This window comes from Macadamia integrifolia, chromosome 6, assembly GCF_013358625.1.
Source record: "Macadamia integrifolia cultivar HAES 741 chromosome 6, SCU_Mint_v3, whole genome shotgun sequence".
Classification (NCBI taxonomy): domain Eukaryota; kingdom Viridiplantae; phylum Streptophyta; class Magnoliopsida; order Proteales; family Proteaceae; genus Macadamia; species Macadamia integrifolia.
In genome coordinates, this window is record NC_056562.1 from 25,841,971 (window position 1) to 25,862,154 (window position 20,184).

At 44.1% G+C, this 20,184-nt stretch overlaps 1 protein-coding gene across 1 annotated transcript; it reads left to right on the top strand.

Annotated features, from left to right (window-relative positions):
- Positions 1-7,696: 7,696 nt before the first annotated feature.
- Positions 7,697-20,170, top strand: LOC122081105. Its single transcript, XM_042648081.1, has 4 exons — positions 7,697-8,212; positions 8,316-8,502; positions 17,960-18,081; positions 19,697-20,170. The coding sequence occupies exons 1-4, from the start codon at positions 8,081-8,083 to the stop codon at positions 20,156-20,158; spliced, it is 903 nt and encodes a 300-aa protein (XP_042504015.1). The 5' UTR covers positions 7,697-8,080; the 3' UTR covers positions 20,159-20,170.
- The last annotated feature ends 14 nt before the right edge of the window (positions 20,171-20,184 follow it).

A 20,184-nucleotide genomic window follows, 5' to 3' on the forward strand; every position in this document is an offset into this window, starting at 1 on the left:
GCAAATGAGGGCACGCCTTCTGGAAGCCGAAGCCCGAGGGGTCGAGAAGTATCGAGTCTCCGAGGCCTTCAAGGAGGAGATCACAAACGCCATCGCCCCAGGGTACACCATGGGTGCTACCGAGGTCCGAGACTGGGTCCTCGGGCACTACCCTGGGGTTTCCTTTGCAGACAGCGGCCTCGTCTTTGAGGACGACGATGTGGAGGCGGTGCCATCGGCCACCGAGGTTGCCGACGCCGACGGTGGAGGCGGCAGCGAGGAAGGTGAGATCCAGCTGCAAAGGGAAGTCCCTCCGACCCCTGGTCGTGGGGATTCGGACCAGGAGGCACTCCCCGCCGAAGACGAGGCCGTGAACCCAACAGATGCTCCTTAAGGTGGCCTCGGCTCTCAGCGCAGCCTACCCCCTTGCCATGTAACTAGCCTTCGGGCTTTTTTGTAGTCTTTCGCCTTCGGGCTTCATATGTAACTAGCCTTCGGGCTTTTATGAATGCGATATCTTTCTTCATTTGTTCATTTGATCTTTGATTCATAAATAATTGCAAAGGGCCGAAACCCTAGTTGTCCATAGGCGCATGGCCCCGAGACTTGGCCGAGGGTCGACCTGTTAGCAAGTCAGACGAAGGCCGACCCTGTAATCACTGGCAATATTTTACAAGTGTTTTCCCTCTCGGCTCCAGCCGAAGGGTTTGTCAATCGCATGAATCAGGACCTTGGCCGAAGGTGGTCCATTCGATGGTAACCACCAACCAGTTGTGTACCCTCGGCTATGGCCGAAGGTGGTCCATTCGATGGCAACCACCAACCAGTTGTGTACCCTCGGCTCTGGCCGAAGGGTTCACCGAAGGTCGACCGCCCAACAATCAGGATCACCGAATCACCGAAGATACCCTCGGCTGCAGCCGAAGGGTCTGTTAGATGGTACCCCTTCGGTCAGGTCTGTTCGGCTATGGCCGAACTCCGAGCCGAAGGGGTGATTGAGCCTCCAAGGTGTGGACCTTCAGTCATCCGTTCCTCAAAGTTAGAGGTAATCAGCCTGGAGGATCCTCAGTTGCCGTAAACCAGCTCTCGTATTATTCATGAATTAAATCTTGCGGATTTCAAGATGAATTACAATTTAAAAGGTTCAGAAGAGCAATAATTGCAAAGAACTACAGACGGAAAAAAAACTAACAGAGCCACTTTACTACTGGTGGAATTTTCTTAGATTATCCGAGTTCCACGATCGGGGTACCCTTACTCCCCCCGTAGTCTCTAGGTGGTAGGACCCTGGTCGTATTACCCTCGAGACTCTGTAGGGACCTTCCCAGTTTGGGTCTAGCTTCCCTTGATGCCTTGGGTCCGATACTTCCGCCCTTCTGAGGACAAGGTCGCCCTGCCTAAACTCGTTCTTCCGGACTTTGGTGTTGTAGTGCCTGGCGACCCTCCGTTGGTAGGCGGCCATCTTTTCCTGTGAAGCTTCTCTGGTTTCTGTCAAGAGGTCCAAATTTGCCCGGAGTCCTTTGTCATTTTCGTCTTCGTTGTAGTACCGAATCCGATGTGTAATAGCCCCTATCTCCACTGGGAGTACAGCTTCAGTGCCGTATGTTAACATGAAGGGTGTTTCTCCGGTAGCTAACCTCTCAGTGGTGCGGTAGGCCCAGAGAATGTGGTACAACTCGTCTGCCCATAGTCCTTTGGCATCATCTAGCCTCTTTTTTATCCCTTGGAGTAACGTACGGTTGGTTACTTCTGTTTGTCCATTGGTCGAGGGATACCCGACGGAGGTTTTCCGGTGATTGATGCCGAGGGCTTCACAGAACGCGTCAAAAGTTGGATTGGCGAACTGAGTGCCATTATCCGTAACCACGATCTGGGGGATTCCGAATCTGTATACCACCGCTCTCTGGAAGAAGTCCCTTATGTTCTTTTCTGTTATCGTTGCTAGGGCTTCGGCTTCCGCCCACTTCGTGAAATAGTCGACTGCCACCACCACAAACTTCCTTTGTCTCGTGGCCAAGGGGAACGGACCTAAGATGTCCATCCCCCACATGGCGAACGGTACTGGGCTAGATAAGGGCGACAGCTCGGTAGAATGTAGCCTAGGCACGGGGGCGAACATCTGGCACTTGACGCATTTCCTGACCAGTGCTTCCGCGTCCTTCCTCATTGTCGGCCAGTACATGCCCTGCCTTAGTACTTTGTGAGCCAGGGCCCGGGCTCCAAGGTGTTGGCCACATATCCCTTCATGCACTTCCCGGAGCGCGTACTCGCCGTCGGACGAATCCAGGCACTTGAGGTACGGTGAGGTAAACCCTATCTTGTACAGCATGTCATCCTTCAGAAAAAAGCGTGCCGACCTCATTCTTACCTTTCTTGCTTCGTCCTTGTTCTCTGGGAGCTTCCCCTCCTTGAGGTATTCTATTATGGCGTCCATCCAGCCTCGGCCGTTTTCACCTACGGGTAACACCTCGTGGGGTTTCTCGATGCTTGGCCGTGGTAGTACTTCGAAATACACCGTTCACCCAAGTTCCGCGGAGTCGGAAGTGGCCAGCTGCGACAGCGCGTCTGCGCTAGCATTCTCTTCTCGTGACACTTGCTTTACCTCAAATTCCTTGAAAACCGCTGACCTTTCTCGCACCGTGTTCAAGTACTCGGCCATCCTCTGCTCTTTGGCCTCGTATTCGCCATTCACTTGTCGCACGACGAGTTGGGAGTCGCTATTTACTACTAGTTCCTTCACCATCAAAGCCCGAGCCAGATTAATTCCGGCTATTATCGCTTCGTACTCCGCTTCGTTGTTGGAGGCGTCGAAGTCGAACCGTAGGGCGCACTCTACTTTGAAGCCTTCGGGGCTTACCAGCACAATCCCAGCGCCACTCCCATCGCTGTTGGAAGCCCCATCCACATACAGCGTCCAAGTCTCATCCGCTCGTCCCTCGGGAGATTCCTGCGGGTCATCGGGAATCGTCGTCTCCGCTATGAAGTCTGCGAGGGACTGTGCTTTAATTGCGGTTCTCGGCTTGTACTGGATGTCGAACTCTCCTAGCTCTATGGCCCAATTTACTAGACGACCGGACATATCTGGCCGTTGCAATATTTTCTTCAGAGGCTGGTCGGTGAGTACGCATACCGTATGTGACTGAAAATATGGCCTCAGCTTCCTTGCCGCCGTCACGAGGGCGTACGCCACTTTTTCCGCCTTTCGGTATCTTGTCTCGGCATCTAAAAGGGTTCGGCTGACGTAGTATATTGGCCGTTGTTGCTTTCCTTCCTCTTTCGTCAGTACGGCGCTTACAGCAACCGTCGATACAGCAAGGTACAACTGCAGGACATCTCCGGTGTTCGGCTTTGTCAGCAGTGGGGGTGCGGCCAAGTACTCCTTCAATTGCTCGAAAGATATTTCGCACTCTTCCGTCCACTCGAACCTTTTAGCCCCCTTCAGCGCCTTGAAGAAAGGAAGGCATCTATCAGCAGACCGGGACATAAATCTTCCTAGGGCAGCTACCCGACCCGTCAGCTCCTGGACTTGCTTTACGTTCTGGGGTGACCTCATGTCCCGAATGGCTTGTATTTTGACTGGGTTGGCTTCGATTCCTCTCTCTGAAACGATGAAGCCGAGGAACTTCCCCGAGGCTACTCCGAAGGCACATTTTGCTGGATTCAGCTTCATGCCGTACCGTCGTAGCACTTGGAACGCCTCTTCCAAGTCTTGGATGTGCCTTTCTGCCTTCAGGCTTTTCACGAGCATGTCATCCACGTACACTTCCATGGTCTTGCCGATTAGCCCTTTAAAAACTTTGTTCACCAACCTCTGGTAGGTGGCCCCCGCGTTCTTCAGTCTGAAAGGCATGACCTCATAGCAGTACAACCCTCCCTCAGTTATGAAGGACGTTTTCGGGACATCAGCCTCGGCCATTTTGATTTGGTTGTATCCCGAGTATGCATCCATGAAACTCAGCGTCTCGTATCCCGCCGTCGCGTCGATGAGCAGGTCTATCTTTGGCAGGGGGTATGCATCCTTGGGGCAGGCCTTATTCAGGTCGGTGAAGTCGATGCAGATCCTCCACTTCCCGTTTGCCTTCGGGACCATCACCACGTTAGATACCCACTCCGGGTACTGGATCTCTCGGATGAACCGGGCCTTCAGTAACTTTTCCACTTCCTCGTTTATCTTCTTCTGTCTTTCTGGGGCGAACGTCCTTTTCCTCTGCTGCATCGGCTTCTTCACGGGGCTAACGTTCAGGTGATGTTCTATTACTTCTCGGTCGATCCCGGGCATATCCGATGCCGACCAAGCGAATACGTCAGCGTTGCTCCGCAGGAATGAGACGAGTCTTTCTTGTTGCGGCCCTCGCATGGTAGCCCCAATCTGGAATTGCCGGGTGTCGTCTCCCTCTTCAGCTTCAACTTGCACCAAATCTTCGGCCGGCTCTCCCCGTTGATAGCTGACATCATCACGTAGATCCTCTATTGGGAGCGTCTCACCCGCCTTTTCTTTTCCCCAGAGGGTAGTGGCGTAACACCTTCGGGACGTCTCCTGATCACCCCGACACTCCCCGACGCCATTCTTAGTTGGGAACTTCATTTTGAGATGGGGGGTGGAGACGATGGCCTTTAACAGATTCAACCCGACTCTTCCTAGTATGGCATTGTATGCTGATGTAATGCTTACTACCAGGAAGTTGATCATCACCGTCGCCTGGCAATCTCCGGTGCCAGCCCGAACCGGCAGCTCTATCGACCCTTCCACCTTCACCGGGGTGCCAGAGAATCCTTGCAGCGGGTGTTCGACCTTTTTTAACTTTCCTTCGTCGAGGCCCATCTTCCGGAAAGCTTCGAGGAACAGGATATCAGCTGAGCTGCCGTTATCCACTAAGATCCTTTTTACTTTGCAATCTCCTATAGTCATGGCGATGACCAAGGCATCATCATGCGGGGTCTGTACCCCTTCCAGATCATCGTCTGAGAATGAGATGACCGTCCCCGTCTTTGCCTTCTTGTTCGACCATTCTGCCACATGTACGCTCCTCGCGTAGGCCTTCGCCTTCCTGGCAGAGACCGAACTCTCTCCTGCGGCCGGGCCTCCACAGATGGTTGCTATAACTCTTGTTGGGCTCTTGTTCTCCTCTCGAGGCCGGCGTCCATCTCCCTCTGGTGTCTGGTTTCTCCGCTGTTCTTGATTTCCTCTGCGGGCGAGCCCCCCTCTTTCATACCGACCTGCACCATCTCTCCGACGGTTATCTCTCCGGCCAGTGCCTTCTGGAGCCAGCTCTTTCTCCCGGTCTACAAATCTGCCCAAGTATCCCCTTCTGATCATTCCTTCTATCTCCCCCTTGAGATGCCAACAGTCCTCGGTGTCATGGCCGTGGTCTCTGTGGAAGTGGCAGTATCTATCCACATTGCGTCTTTCGGGATGTCTCCCCATCTTTCCTGGGCACTTCATGGCCCTGGCATCTGGAGAATCTTTTATCTGCATTAACACCTCTATTCGTCTTCGGTTCAGGGGTGCATACCTCTCAAACTTCCTTGGTGGACTGGGGGCCCTACCGCGCTCGGACTTTTGTCTTTTTCCTTCTTCGATGGGTTTATCATCAACCCTTAAGGGTCTCTTCCTCGCCGCCTTCCTTTCGACTTCTTCATCTGCCTGGAGGGTTTCCTCCATCTGGATATACTTATCGCATCGCGCCCTCAACTCGGTCAGATCTCTAGGCGTATGCTTCGCCAGGGACCTCTTCAATTCCTTGTCCTTGACGCCACCTAGCAGGGCCGTGAACTCCTCCTTCGGATCAAGGCCCCTGATCGTGATCTTTTCTTGTTGGAATCGCTTCATGTAATTCCGCAGCGATTCCCCTTCTTGCTGTTTGACATTGGTTAGGTTTAACGTAGTCTTCTGGAGGGGCTGGCTACTAGAGAACCCCTTCACAAAGAAGTAGCTCAGGTCGCTGAAGCTGTGGATCGACTTCGTCGGTAGTCGGTTATACCACAGCCTCGCCGCCCCCCTGAACGTCAATGGAAGGGCCCGACACATAATATTTTCCGAGACGCGATGAAATTGCATGGCGACCTTAAAGCCTTCCAAGTGATCGACGGGGTCCCCCGACCCGTCATAGGTGTCGTACTTAGGCAGGCGAAAACCGACCGGGAGCGGGTCCCTCATGACCTCGTCAGCTAAGGCCGTATCATTGGTGAGGTCGGGCTCGCGGTTCCCAGTCTGGTTTTCTGCCACCTTTCTGATCTCGTCCTTCAGGTCTAAGATCATCCTCTTTAATCCCGAGTCCTCGGACCTCTGTTTGTCTCCTTGGTGCTGATCCCCATGCGGGTCTCTGGCGGCGCGTCGCATCCTACTTCGGGGCGCGGGACTCTCCCTTGCTCGGTTTCGGGGATCGCGGCCGGCCCTCGTCGATCCCGTACTGCTTCGGTCTTCTTCTCGAGCCCTCTCGAACTGGACGTGAGTCCCCGGGGGTGCTCCGCCGGTCTTATGGGAGACAGTTTTGGAGACCTCCCTCATAGTCTCTGCCATCCGGTTATATTTGTTCTGGAGGTCTTCGAACTGCTGCCTTGTCACGTACTCCTGGGCCGCGGGAGGCTGATGGTCGCTGCCTTCCCGTACTGAATATTCAGCCGACCGCTGGCATCTGACGGACACTTCCCGGTCATCATGACCCCTTTCCCGTCCAGTCTCGGCCGAGGGAGGAAGCTCCCCTGAAGGTTCTTCCCCCATGTCTACGTTGGACGTCGCTCTCGTCCTTCTTCGGTTGTAGGTTCTCCCCACCATTACCGTCGTTCCCACAGACGGCGCCAATCTGTTGCTGCCAAAAACCCCGCTAGTCCAACCTACACAAACACAGACGAAGGAGGCCCGGAACTTTGTCCGGGGTTAGTCCTCCGACGCTCAAGTCAGGGTCGGCGGCACAGTTTAATAAGTGGGTAATGGCGAGGGTCTCAGAACTTACCTTCCCCTTTCTTCCGTGCCTTCTTATATAGCTCTTCGGCCTTAGGGTTTTTTCCCCTTCTTCCCTCTTAGAGTCCTACTAGAATACGTCCAACCATCTGGGAGAATATACCCCTCATGCAGGCGACGTGACCCCGCGTGATTCTGCGGGCGTGCCTCGGTGATTGAGCGTGCTCGGGTGTGAGTGGTTCCTTGGGCCCTTCGTCTGGTGGGGGACACGTGTCCTAACAGTGACACGTGTCATTACCCCCCACCGAGAGGTTATTTTGGCTATATCAACTAAAATAGTGTTTTGATTATATTTTTTCCTTTAATCTCAATGTATCTTGTAGAGTTATCTTTATAATCTAAACTTAATTAAGCTTATCCCAATTAGAAAAAAAGTAGGGAAGAATTGCTATCAACTACCTGATCACATGATTTGTAAGGGCATTAGTATATATGAGATTTTTGATTTCACAAGAGGCCAGGTAGTAATTTTGTACACTCCTGATCCTGAGTGTAGATGCCAATGCCATTTGGTAGCGTTCTTTTTCTTAAAACATAATTTACCAAAGTATGGTGTTCGTCAATTACTTTACCAAAATATTGTAAATTTCTCAAAAAATGTTGCCACTTAGACTTGGCTAACGCGTACATCCCACGGCCACAGTCAGGCTCACGAAGAATTTCCGAAAGAGACAAATCCAGACGACTCACGTGTCTACTCGGAAAAGGAAATCATAGAATACTTCATCGGTTCACCCTCTCACATCCCAACAACCAATCACGAACTACGTTTCCGTACTTTCTATGTGTCTGCTTCGAAAAGCTTTCTCTATTCTTTTCCAAGCAGAGGGCGGGAGGTCAAAGTCTCATCTTGTGGAGAATAAACCCTAAGACCAAAATTTCAGAATCCAAATACGAAATTTGTTTCTCGTGGATCGAAAGCTTTAATTTAATCGTTTTGGGTTGTCTCTCCGATGTTGCCTGGCCGAATCTGGTTTCACTTTGATGGTTGACGCCGTTCCTTTTGATGCTCTGCTTAATTTCTATCACGGTTTCTTGTTCGGATGAAAGATGAGATTCCTGGAGATGTTTTCGTTCGTTTTCACGATCAGATTGAAAGGTTAGAGTATTCAGGTCCAAAGAGCTTAGATTTTTGTGACAATGGGTAGAAATAGAATTCTCGCCATTTTAGTCTTAGTTTTGATAGTTGCTGGCGGATCCAATGCATCGATGATTGGAAGGTTTCGAACAATGGTGAGGATTTTGCAGAAGGAGACTTTAAATCAAACGGAGGTAGCACTGCTTTCTGTTTCGTTTCTTTTTGTTGGTTTCTGGACTTAGAATTTGAATTGATTGTTATAGAACTGAGAGTGCTGAACCATCACTTTGTTTATAGATTAGTCCATCGCCTAGCCCCAGTTCGGATGATAAATCGAGTAATGAGACCCCTCAAACTCAAAGTTCCCAGAATGCGCGGGATGAAAGCCAGCCCATTGCTTCATGGAATGGAAAGTGTGATGTGTCGTCCAACAGGTGCATGGATCAGAAGAAGTTGATTGCCTGCCTACAACATCCTGAAGATGGTAATTAATTACCTCTTCTAATCCTTTATTGATTGGCGTATTGTGTTCATTTTTCGTGAGTGCGCGGCTTGTTGTCTTCTTCATTTGGGTCTTTTTAATTCCCCATTCAATATATTCAATGTGCTTAAATTCATACCTGCTGGGTAGGTAGTTGTCGTAAGGCATTGAATAGATATTCCATAAGTTTCCCTATCTTATTTCTTAAGGTCTCAGATGGGCTTTGTCCATTCTTTTCTGTGGTTTCAGGCCATGGTTGATTTGTATGATGAAATTATGTTTCAAGTCTTTTATTGCTGTCTCAAAAATTATTAGTCACCTTAGTGCTTATAAAGAGTAGCTTTAGGAAGTTAAGTCTTAAGACTTTTATGAGACTTTCCCTCTCTCTCAAGAGAACCTCTGTTGCTGTAATTTATTGTTGATAGCATTTGAAGGTTTTAGAAAAGACGCTAACTTCACAATGTATAGTGGAAGTGTCAAGTCCATTTAGAGGAAATGAGCACAAAATTGAAATTGTGTAACATTCTCCATGGAAGGCCTTAAAATTGGCATGTTCTCTTGTATGTTTCAAGGCACATTTATGTGGGAGCATCTAAAGCTTCAAGTGGTGACGTTTCTTCTTTGGGAAGTCCAAATCCAACTCAAGGGAGAGATTATGGATGATTGGATGTATGTGATTGGTTAGGCAATTTTTCTTTTGAATTTTGAGTGATTAAATGGCTATTTTTGTCATTTTCTCCCAGCTTGTTTTGGAACGTTAAACTTTTCATTTAGCATTGTTTTGGTGATGTTTGAGAGCTAATTCAGTTATTTTTTCAATGAGATCGTGACATTGCATTTGGAGTAATCAAAATACTTATAGTGTCTCATTCTATGTCTGTAATCCTATTTTGGGAAGTTTAATTTAATTAGGAATCCCAGTTAGAGTCTGTTTCTTAAATGCTAAAATATCCTTTACACATTCACATGAAGGGAGGCCTCCTTTGATTGTCGGATTTTTGAAATTTCTTAAGTGTTTTTATAGTCCTGCAAAACAGAAGGGCAAAAAACTAGTCGGATCTATATAAATCCAGACTCCAAATCCAATTTGTTAACAGATCACCTGACTCTGAATCCAATTCGAGTCTATTCTTGTGGATCCAAATCCAACCGCAATCCTAATGGGTTATATATATACACACATACATAGATATATAGAAAATAGAATACAACAATAGTTATAGAAACAACAATACCTAATAAGATATATATAAAATAAACACCGTAACAAAACACATATGAAACCCATTGATGTAGATAAGTCACTTGGGCTTATTTTATTACAAATAAGCCTTGGGTTGTGTTATGTATGTGTTGAGCCTTTGATTCTATGAGTTTTCTTTGAAATTGGTCACTTTAATGGGCCTAAAATATGGATAGAAGGTAGGAAAATGGGAATTAGTTGCTATTTAATTCAATAAAGGCCCATTAGACCATTAGGTGGTTGTAAAGTCTTATATGGACTATTAGTTAGTTAGTCCTACTCCATGTTGGAGTCATAAAGTCAAGTCCTAATCATATTTTGAATTCCTAGTTATAGTAGGAGTGTCTAGTCCTCTTTGGAAACTAGTTCCTAGTCTTAGTATGATTATAAACTTTCCCTCTATAAATAGAGAGGCATATGTACCATTATTGGACAGATTTAAATAAAGAATAATTGCAGTCAATTGCTTAGAACAACCGGGATAGCTGTGGGTGAGAAGCCCAGGCCGAGACAGTCGCTCCTCCCCTACTTTTCCCTTTGTTTCTTCTTGTTTAAAGCTTTCTATTTTATCCTAAAGTGACTGCTGTTGAAGTATACCACTCTTGTGAGTATTCAAAAGTTCAGATTTGTCCAAGTTACAAATCAGAATTGATTCTCTCTCTTGAAGCCTGCGATTATTTCTCTTAGGTCAGAAAATCAAGAAAGCTTGTAACTTCACAACCAGCCGTTAGAATCCTCTCAACTTTGGGGGGTTTTTGTACTCTCCCTAGGGACTATTTACACGCAAGAGTATAGCTCAATCGGACTCCTACAGACCTGGCCGCACCTCTCTCTCTCCAGCTCTATAGCAGGTATTTCTCTCTCCTATTGGATTAGGTTTTGGGTTGGTTTTGCTTCTGCATTGGTATTATATCTTTGGGGGTTTATTTGATGGTCTTTCTTTGTTTCTTGTTCCTATTTGTATTGTTTGGGGTTATAAACTGCTGGGGTAGTTTCTTGTAATCTACTCCTACATTAAGTGGTATACTTGATTACTTGGGCTTATTTTATTGCAAATAAGCTTTGGGTTGTGTTATGTATGTGTTGGGCCTTTGATCCCATGGGTTTTCTTTGAAATGGGCCACTTTAATGGGCCTAAAATATGGGTAGAAGGTAGGAAAATGGGATTTAAGTCATTAGTTTAATTAGTTACTATTTAATTCAATAAAAGGCCCATTAGGCCATTAGTTGGTTGTAAAGTCCTATATGGACTATTAGTTAGTTAGTCCTACTCCATGTTGGAGTTATAAAGTCAAGTCCTAGTCCTATTTTGAATTCCTAGTTGTAGTAGGAGTGTCTAGTCCTCTTTGAAAACTAGTTCATAGTCTTTGTATGATTGTGAACTTTTTCTCTATAAACAGAGAGGCATATGTACCATTATTAGACAGATTTGAATAAAGAATAATTGCAGTCAATTGCTTAGAATAGCCAGGATAGTTGTGGGTGAGAAGCTCGGGCCGAGACAGCCGCTCCTCCCCCACTTTTCCCTTTGTTTCTTCTTGTGTTAAGCTTTCTATTTTATCCTAAAGTTACTGCTGTTGAAGTATACGACTGTTGTGAGTATTCAAAAGTTCAGATTTGTCCAAATTACAAATCAGAATTGATTCTCTCTCCTGAAGCCTGTAATTATTTCTCCTAGGTCAGAAAATCAAGAAAACTTGTAACTTCACAACCAGCCGTCAGAATCATCTCAACTTTGGGAGTTTTTGTACCATCCCTAAGGACTATCTACGCCCAAGAGTGCAGCTCAATCGGACTCCTACAGACCTGGCCGCACCTCTCTCTCTAACTCTATAGCAGGTCTTTCTCTCTCCTATCGGGTTGGGTTTTGGGCTGGTTTTGCTCCTGCATTGGTATTGTATCCTTGGGGGTTTATTTGATGATCTTATTTCTTTGTTTTCTACTCCTATTTGTATTGTTTGGGGTTATAAACTGCTGGGGTAGTTTCTTGTAATCTACTCCTGCATTACCCATAGACTTGGATGACTTACATAATAAAGCTTATATCGAATACAACTAGAAGCACTCTTAAGAGAAGCACACACACACACACACACACACAAAAGAAGCTTAAGTACAAACAATGCCTCTCTAAATCATACACCCTCCTATATATAGGAATTCTAAAGGATAGATTCTTTTGCTCTGACAGACTTTCATTTAAAGGTAAATTAATAATCGGGACCTGTATCCTTGATGGTATGTGGAGTTGAGCTGTCTCAGACAGAAAAAGATGCTTTCAGCAGAGAATCCTGATAATTGATACTTTAAGCAAAGATTTCCCAATAATCTATGCAAAGAGATCAACCACTTTGTACACGGGAATAAGTTACATGTTACTTTTGACATCACTATGCCTATGTCAGTGACTCAGTACCACATAGAGATCTGGGGAGGCTCAGAGAAGATTGTGGCCGCTGACAGAACTGTTCCTTTGATTGTATCATAAGTGCTGGTCATATCATAATATGCCTGAAGAAATGCTTGAAATCCAATACAACAGCCCTATAAGTGTCGTCGTCAACATACTCTGTGTAACCCAACCTAGGATATAGATCAATGGTCCGTGAAGATGCATGTGGACCCACCGTAGTTTCTTGGTGGACCGGGCTGATATGGTTGGGGGGTTTGGGCATATAAAGTTGCTCTCCACAAAAGATGATCCACTTTGACTGACCCTCGATGTAGTGGGGACTGAAGAAGAGCTATATTGGCTATACTGATCATACTCGGAACTGGAGCTCTCAGTGGCAAATGAAGGTGCACGCCACTGCCCATTCCCACCACCACACACACTACTATCCTCTAAACTCATGCCTCCAATGTTCCAGACAAGCTCGTGATGTCTATATACATTCTATCCTCCTACTCATTTGGTCTAAAATGACGACGTGGATCTCTCAAGTAATCTCTATGAGGGGCACATGCACTGTGATAGATCTGAGTTTGCATGTTCAAACTGATGCTCCCCTATAAATCGGAAGGTTCATATTGTTCCTCTTCCTCTGTGGTTGGTGGATAGAAATCATCTTCACCTACAAGTGGACCCCCATCATCGTCATCACCATCACAAAATGTAAATGACATAAAACAATAATTAATTGGAAAGATCAACTCAGTATGTCACCATTGTTCTAGAGCAGTGGTGACATACCCGTGATCAGAAAGGAAAGCAGTAACAATTACCTGTTGAATATCACCACTTTTTGGTCAGGGGGATGTTTTGGGCTCAAGTGTGTAGTTTACAATTCTGAAATGTTCCCTTCTGTAATGTGGAAAATACTATTACTCCTTTCTGGATTCTAGAATCTCAAAACCTCAATCTTTTAAACTAACATTTCTGTGAAAATACTGTATTCCCAATGAATTTCAGTCTTTCTCCATAGTTTCCAGCTTCTCTCGGTGAAATCAGAAATTCCTTTGGATTTCATTCCTGGGGTTTTGGTTGAAACCTCTGAGTCTGGTTGAAATTTTGTCCTCAATTTGTGAAATGGAGGCTTTTTATAAGGCTCAATGTATCATTTCGGGGAAATTTGTCGGAATTTCGGCCATTTCAACTGAACTTTTTGTGCCTGGTAGAGTCAACTATGGTTTCATTTTGGCCTTTGTCGAAACCGACCTAGGTAACCTTGGTTCAATTTTATTTTTTTCTTTCTTGTTATTCTTTATCTCTTTCTCTTCCCTTCACCCCATGAAGTTGGATAGAAAACCTTTTCATTATTCTGATTCTAAGAGTTGTAGTTGCTCACTTCCATTGCACCTGCTTATGATACTTGGGTCTTTGAATTTTATATTGCCTTTGCACTTCAGAGACTTCATCTGATTCGTATGCTTTGTCATCAAATATCTGTAGCTATTCACAATGTGGTGAATTTATGATAGATATGCAAAATAGGGTTCCAAATGCCTCTTCGTGTCTGACATCTCAATCCCTTAAAAAAAAATTAGCGCAAGGAGACCACAATAACTATCTTTATTCTATTCAGGACCAGGTGAATAAGGCAGCATATTCTCAATCTCTTATTTGGCCTGCTAGTGCCAGATTCTCTATATAATAGCATCCAGGATCAGTAAATAAAGGCCTTTTACCCTTCTGCAAAACTTGGCCATGACATATCAAGACGAGAAAAAAGTCCTCCCAGTCAACCACTTAACCCATGTGGCATCCAATGTGTTGCATCAGATGTCAGATGCTTACACAGAAGGGACAGGAAGTGGGGGGGGGGGGGGACAGTTTGGGCCTCTCTAGTTACAAATTTGGTAGCACATGGCCCCTGGAAATCAGGTGATTGGTGGTCAAAATACTATCCTTGAACAATTCCACATAAAGAATTATACCTTTGAAGTACAAAATTTACCTGGATCAGCCAGTGAGGAAGCTCCATCTGCGTGCGCAGCAACAAAGCTTGAAGCTGGGGATTCACTGTGAATGTTTGAACCTTTCCATCTTCAATCTTCAATGCTGGTCATATTCAGAGCATTGGCTTGTTTCAAGAGCCCAAAAAGTGTAGTGCAGTGCAGTAAGCTGACCACCCCCTTGTCATCTGCTTTATTTGTATAGTTGTAGCACAAGGTCTTGCATCTCTGGGCAAAAGGGGATTGGCAGCCACCAGAGGTTCATTGTTTACAGAAAGCCAAGAAAACAGAAAAACTTAAGTATTAATATCATGATCCCCACACCAGATATCATCCAAAAACGGTTACATCTAAAATAATCAATTTATTCCTTCCATTAATGAGCCTTTTTGTTCATGATACCTCTTCAAAGAGCAAAGACTATCATCCCCAACAAATTTCCAGGACCATTTTGGGGGTAATGCTGTTGTTAATACCTATCTCCAATTCTATTCAAGTCAATACCCACTTCACAGATAGGAGCGCATATGGCTCCTTCCATTGATGCCGTTGCCTTAGCCTGGCTGGACCGGAACGTCCCTCTTTGGAGACCTAAGTCAAGATGCACCCAGCCCAATCCGGTTTTTGGTTCAAAGAGGTCTGGTAGATTACGTAGGTGTGATCTTTTATTTATTTATTTATTTTTATTTGGGTAGATTATGCAGGATATTATGTTGCATTTCCAATTTGAGTTTATTCTAATTTTTTGGTAGAATAGGTTTCTATTTTGAGATGTCTTTTCCTTCTTTTTATGTAATATGATGGACAACTGATCAGATTTGCAAGTGTTGAAATAGTGATTTGAGCTGTTTGCTGTGGTGTTGTGTGGTTTGTTAGCTCGTGTGTATTTCCCTTCTCCATTCTATCTTCTTCTTCTTCTCAATGTATGTACTTCCATTATTCCCTCTGGTTTACAATTCTCTTCCATATCTGTTTCCCCTTCCTATCAGTTGCGATTTTCCTAGTTCTATCGTTCGGTTACTCTTCTTATTCTTCCATTACTGCTGTTCTTATTTTCTGTTTTATTTCCCTTCTCTTTTATTGTCATCCATACCGAACTGTGAAGTAACTGATCAAACTCTCTTGTGGTCAACCTATTTGTCCTGAGATTTTGATCGAAGGAAGCCCTCTCATAGGCGGGGTTTTGTCTCCCAAATCACCTCCTGTTGTGAGGATCAAGTCAAAGCAAGGATTTGTTTCTCTGTTTACCACCAGACTTGAGTTACAGAATATTTCAATCTGTATCTAACAACCTGTTGGGACTGTTGTTACTTGCTTCCATTAGAGAAATATTTTTCAATTCATCACACCTTCATTTTCAGACCGATTGGATCCCTTGTGGAGAAGTTCTGAAGTCTTTGACCTTGTTCTCCCTTCTGCTGGTTGACGGTATCATGGTTGAGAGGTTGAAGAAAGGATTTTCTAAATAGCAAATAAAGCCCCATTGCCTATATTTTACGATTATGCACCTTAAGTGCACATTTTGTTTTACTCATTACCCATCTCATTCTTAATTCCAGAAGTGCACCACCTCTTTAAAAATTTTCATGTCAGTCCCAAATTCTGTGATCTTACTTTTAGGGCTTGACTATATACGGAATTGCCATTGTTTCTTATATTTGGAGCTTTATTCACTTGGGTGTGCCCGTAAGCGACCCAAATAAGGTTTTCCAACCCCAGGATTGCATCACCATTCCACCATTTGGTGGCTAGACCATTTGCATACACAGAAACACATACAAAAAGCTCATCCATAAAGCAACCAAGGAGGGAAAAGTGACCAGAGTTAAGAAATTATTTGGAACATCTGCCAGTAAACTTTTTCTTTGGGTTGACAAGAGTGAATTTTATTGCGTATACAAATAGGTAGAGTACAAGGAGATAATATACAATATCATCAACAACAACAACATAAGACAAAGGCCTACATTCCTCCACCTCCCAAGGGGAAAAAAAATTATGCCAATAAATCCCTATTTTCTCCTCCATAGCCGGCTGAGCTGACAAGGATGCAGCAGACTTCATCCTACGAGAGAAAGAGAACTCCCTTTGGGCACACAAGGTTCTAGCCCTTGATGTAGATACAGTTGCACTTACCTGGTTGGACTAGCAGGACCGACTATGGAAGCCAAGGGCCAAGAAGAACCGGTCCAACAAAGGCTGGTAGTAGTTAGTTTTACATTATGTCTTTTATTTGTCTTTGAGTAGGATACGTAGGAGGTAGAGAAGTAGGTTTATGTTTGGAGTCTAAATAGGAGTTTATTTCAGTATTAGAGTCTAAGTAGGAGTAGTCTTTTATTTTCCCTTTATATACTTACATAACTCAATGTTTAATTTTTTAGAGTGAATTTAATTTTAGATTAGTGAATCTGTGCGTGTTGTGATCCCCTTCCCCCTTTTGTGTGATTTTCCCTCTTCTTCCTAAGGCTACTCCATCAGCCCTCCTAATAAGATATAAGTAGCGTCAAGCCCTGCCACAGTATGTCTGCAGCCATCTGATCACAGGTTGAGAATCACCTTCGGACATCACACTTGTCCATTCTCTCTCTCGAGAGAAGCCTCCAACGCTTTGTTGTCAATATTTTCAGTGATGATTCATTTAATCAAGGTTATCTTACCTTCTTTAAGAGAATTAATTTTCCACCCTGCAAGTTTTCTTTCCTATTTATTTCTCAACAAACCCCACACTGAAGTGTGTCATCAGCAGGGGAACCTTATTTAATGGATCAGAACAGAATTTTATACATTATGGAGTTTTAAAAGCCGATGCTGTCAGTGGTCCAGAAAGTCAATTTTGTTGGGGCAAAATATGATATAGAAGCTTTGAATAAGTATGTAAGTATGTAAGTGTATTCTCTATGGTCTGACTGCAAGTCAAATGTCTGTGAAAATGATGAATCTAGTCATTTCAGTCCACAGTAATTATTTCAATGTAATTAATGCTTTTGTTCTGCCACCGAGATGGTGCTTTAAATCTGATATATTTATCTCTGTAGTTCTACATTGCTTATAACCTTTGTATCCAATTTTGTCTCGGACAATTTCTGGATGGAGAGTGTAGTCAAACTTTCCTTTTTAATTGTAATAATTTTTTTTATTTTTATTTTTCTAATGTTCATTGGGCGAGGGAAATTGTCTCTCTCTTTTTTCTTAGTTATATGCAGCTAAGAAAGATAATCCAGTAAGATAGTTGTTTGAGGTTATCTGAGCTCAATGAGCAGTTGTGAGTTGATGTTGTCAGCCTTGACCTGTTCATTGGGCGAGGGAAATTGTGTCTCTCTTTTTTCTTAGTTATATGCAGCTAAGAAAGATAATCCAGTAAGATAGTTGTTTGAGGTTCTCTGAGCTCAGTGAGCAGTTGTGAGTTGATGTTGTCAGCCTTGACCCAAAAGGATTATGATTTGTGAGTGATATTGCAACCATGAGACTGCCTGCAGATAGAATTGGCAAAACATGGCCTACTAACCCAACACGAATTGGCAAAACATGGCCTGATAGTTCCATCTTCAGATTGGGGTTATTATGGTTCAGGTCAGATTTGGGTTGGACCCAATGACATGAAAAGTTTTCAGTTCATGTTCGGGTTGACCCCTTGTGACCCAAAATTAATATGAAATGACCCAATTGCCGCCCCTGCATGAAGAACTAGGTACTTATGGGAGTTGTATTTAGTTATAATTGATATTTGTTCTCTTTTTCCCTGGTTTATTCACATATGGGTGCATCATTTTGTTTTATATTTCAATAATGATATATTCATCATTTGTGTTCTTGACTTAACAGGATCCCAGTTCCTTCTGGTGCAAAATGAAGGAGAAAGCACTCTGAAAGTGAATGTTGCAGTCCCACCTTCTATAAACATTGCTTTAAAGGAGATAGAAATACCTAAACACGAAATCAAAAAGGTTTGGCTCTTAGTCTGTATCTTTAGCATTTTTGCCTCATCTTCATGGAAACATCAAGGCACTGGAATGCAGGCTAGTGGGTGGGTTTGAATGATCCCACTTCAATCCTAACCTAACTCCTACAAGTGCAGACCCTCCCCAACGTGTCTTCCATTTGGATATCGAAAACCCATCTCTACTTATGACTACAAACACAAAACCTGTCTGGCCCCGCTCTGTTTTGTTGTATAGTACAGTGAGATGGGGTGGGGGTTCTACAAAACCTATAAAACCCTAATTATATGATGTCTACGCTACTCTCCAACTAGAAAAAGTGGATGGTTAAGGACAATATCTTCATGGTAACAGTAGTTTCTCATGTTCTTCAATTTCAAATTACTTGAAAGAAACTAAAGCCCTTGATACCTGGATTGTTATTTTACTAAAACATTTTGTGGTTATGGGATGTGTTAAATCCTCCAAATTAGAACTTTATCTTAGTTGCTTAGCATTTTACTTAATGCTTTGTTGCCTACTTTGTAATTATAATATTATAATATATGAAGTGTCCATGTTACCTATACCCAGTTGGTATATCTATATTTTCTGAGTCTCTTGTATCTTAAGATTTAACAATAAACTGGGTCTGACTCAACACATACATGGACCCAAGGAACAAAAGAGCTATATAAGTGCCATGGAATTTAGCATCACGGTTATGGAAATCCTTGAGATTGGAGTTTACGAATCCCAATTCCCACCAAACCTGCTTCCCGTCATCATATCTGAACCTCCCTGTGCTATTACCATCAGAGCTTACACCACACCTAGCAGTCACCCGGTAGGACATTGTCATGCTGTGTACTTTTTCCTCCCCAGCCGCTCTCAGCCCCTCTCCTCTTTTCCCACATTTTATATGATTAGGGGGTGGGTATTTTGGGGAATGAAACTGAAATTGAATAAATAAATAAATAGATGTAGAGTAGGTGATAGCACAATGGCATGGCCTCCTTTATATTCTTGACGTAGTAGTGCATTTCGAATGCAAATGTGGTGCTCAAGTTGCCCTGTAATTGCTACGTAAATTTCATTCCAATCTGAATCTTATAAAGGTACAAAAAGTAAGGTAAAAAAAGGGAAGGTCAATACAAGAGTTGAAAAGAAGGAACGGTGAAAATACAAGGGAATAGTCCAATACAAGTGGTCCACATAATTTAGTTTGACCACAAAATTTTACACTCGACTAATCGAGGTTGGACCCACATATCATAGGATGAAAATTGCGATTTCATCTGGCTACATGGCTCAAATTGGTTGTGCTGTTGTGGCAGGCCAGACACAACAGCTTTGCGCCACCTTTTTGCCCATAAATAAAAGGTCAATATTTCCAAGAAAGGTTAAAGATTGCATGTCATGAACTTTTTTCTGGTGGTATTTTATTGAGCCATTTTTTTTAAAAGAGATTGATATTCTGTTTAAGTTCTTCAAGTTTGTCTGATTGGTTCTTCACTGGTTCCAAAAAAACTTGTGTAGGACCAACAGAGACCAAGTCTACTTGGATATCTCCGTTAAATTCCAACAATGACGTATTAGCAGTTTACTGAACTACTGCTTTTTTTTTTTTGGGTTGTTTCAGATCAATTTCTCAGTTAGTGCTGCAAGTGCTGAAATAGTACTAAATGCTGGAAATGGTGATTGTGTGCTTCACATGGGACTTCCCCAATCGGATGAAAACATTGTCCAGCAGCTTTTCTCTCATGCCTCCCGTCTTAATTTTACTCCCATCTATGGTGCATATATTTTGTTGCTGACAGCTCTGATTGTTGGAGGAACATGGGCCTGTTGCAAGTTTGGAAGGAAGGGAAGGCAGCAGGGTGATGGGGTCCCATATCAGGAGCTTGAAATGGCACTGCCTGAGGCTGTTTCAGATGTCAATGTGGACACAGCAGATGGTTGGGATGAGGGCTGGGATGATGACTGGGATGAGGAGAAGGCAGTGAAATCAGAAGGGGGACGTAATACAGGAAATGTTTCTGCGAATGGTCTGACTTCCAGGTCTTCTAATAAGGATGGATGGGAAAATGATTGGGATGATTAGAGTTTTGTAGAAGAAAGATGAAGGTG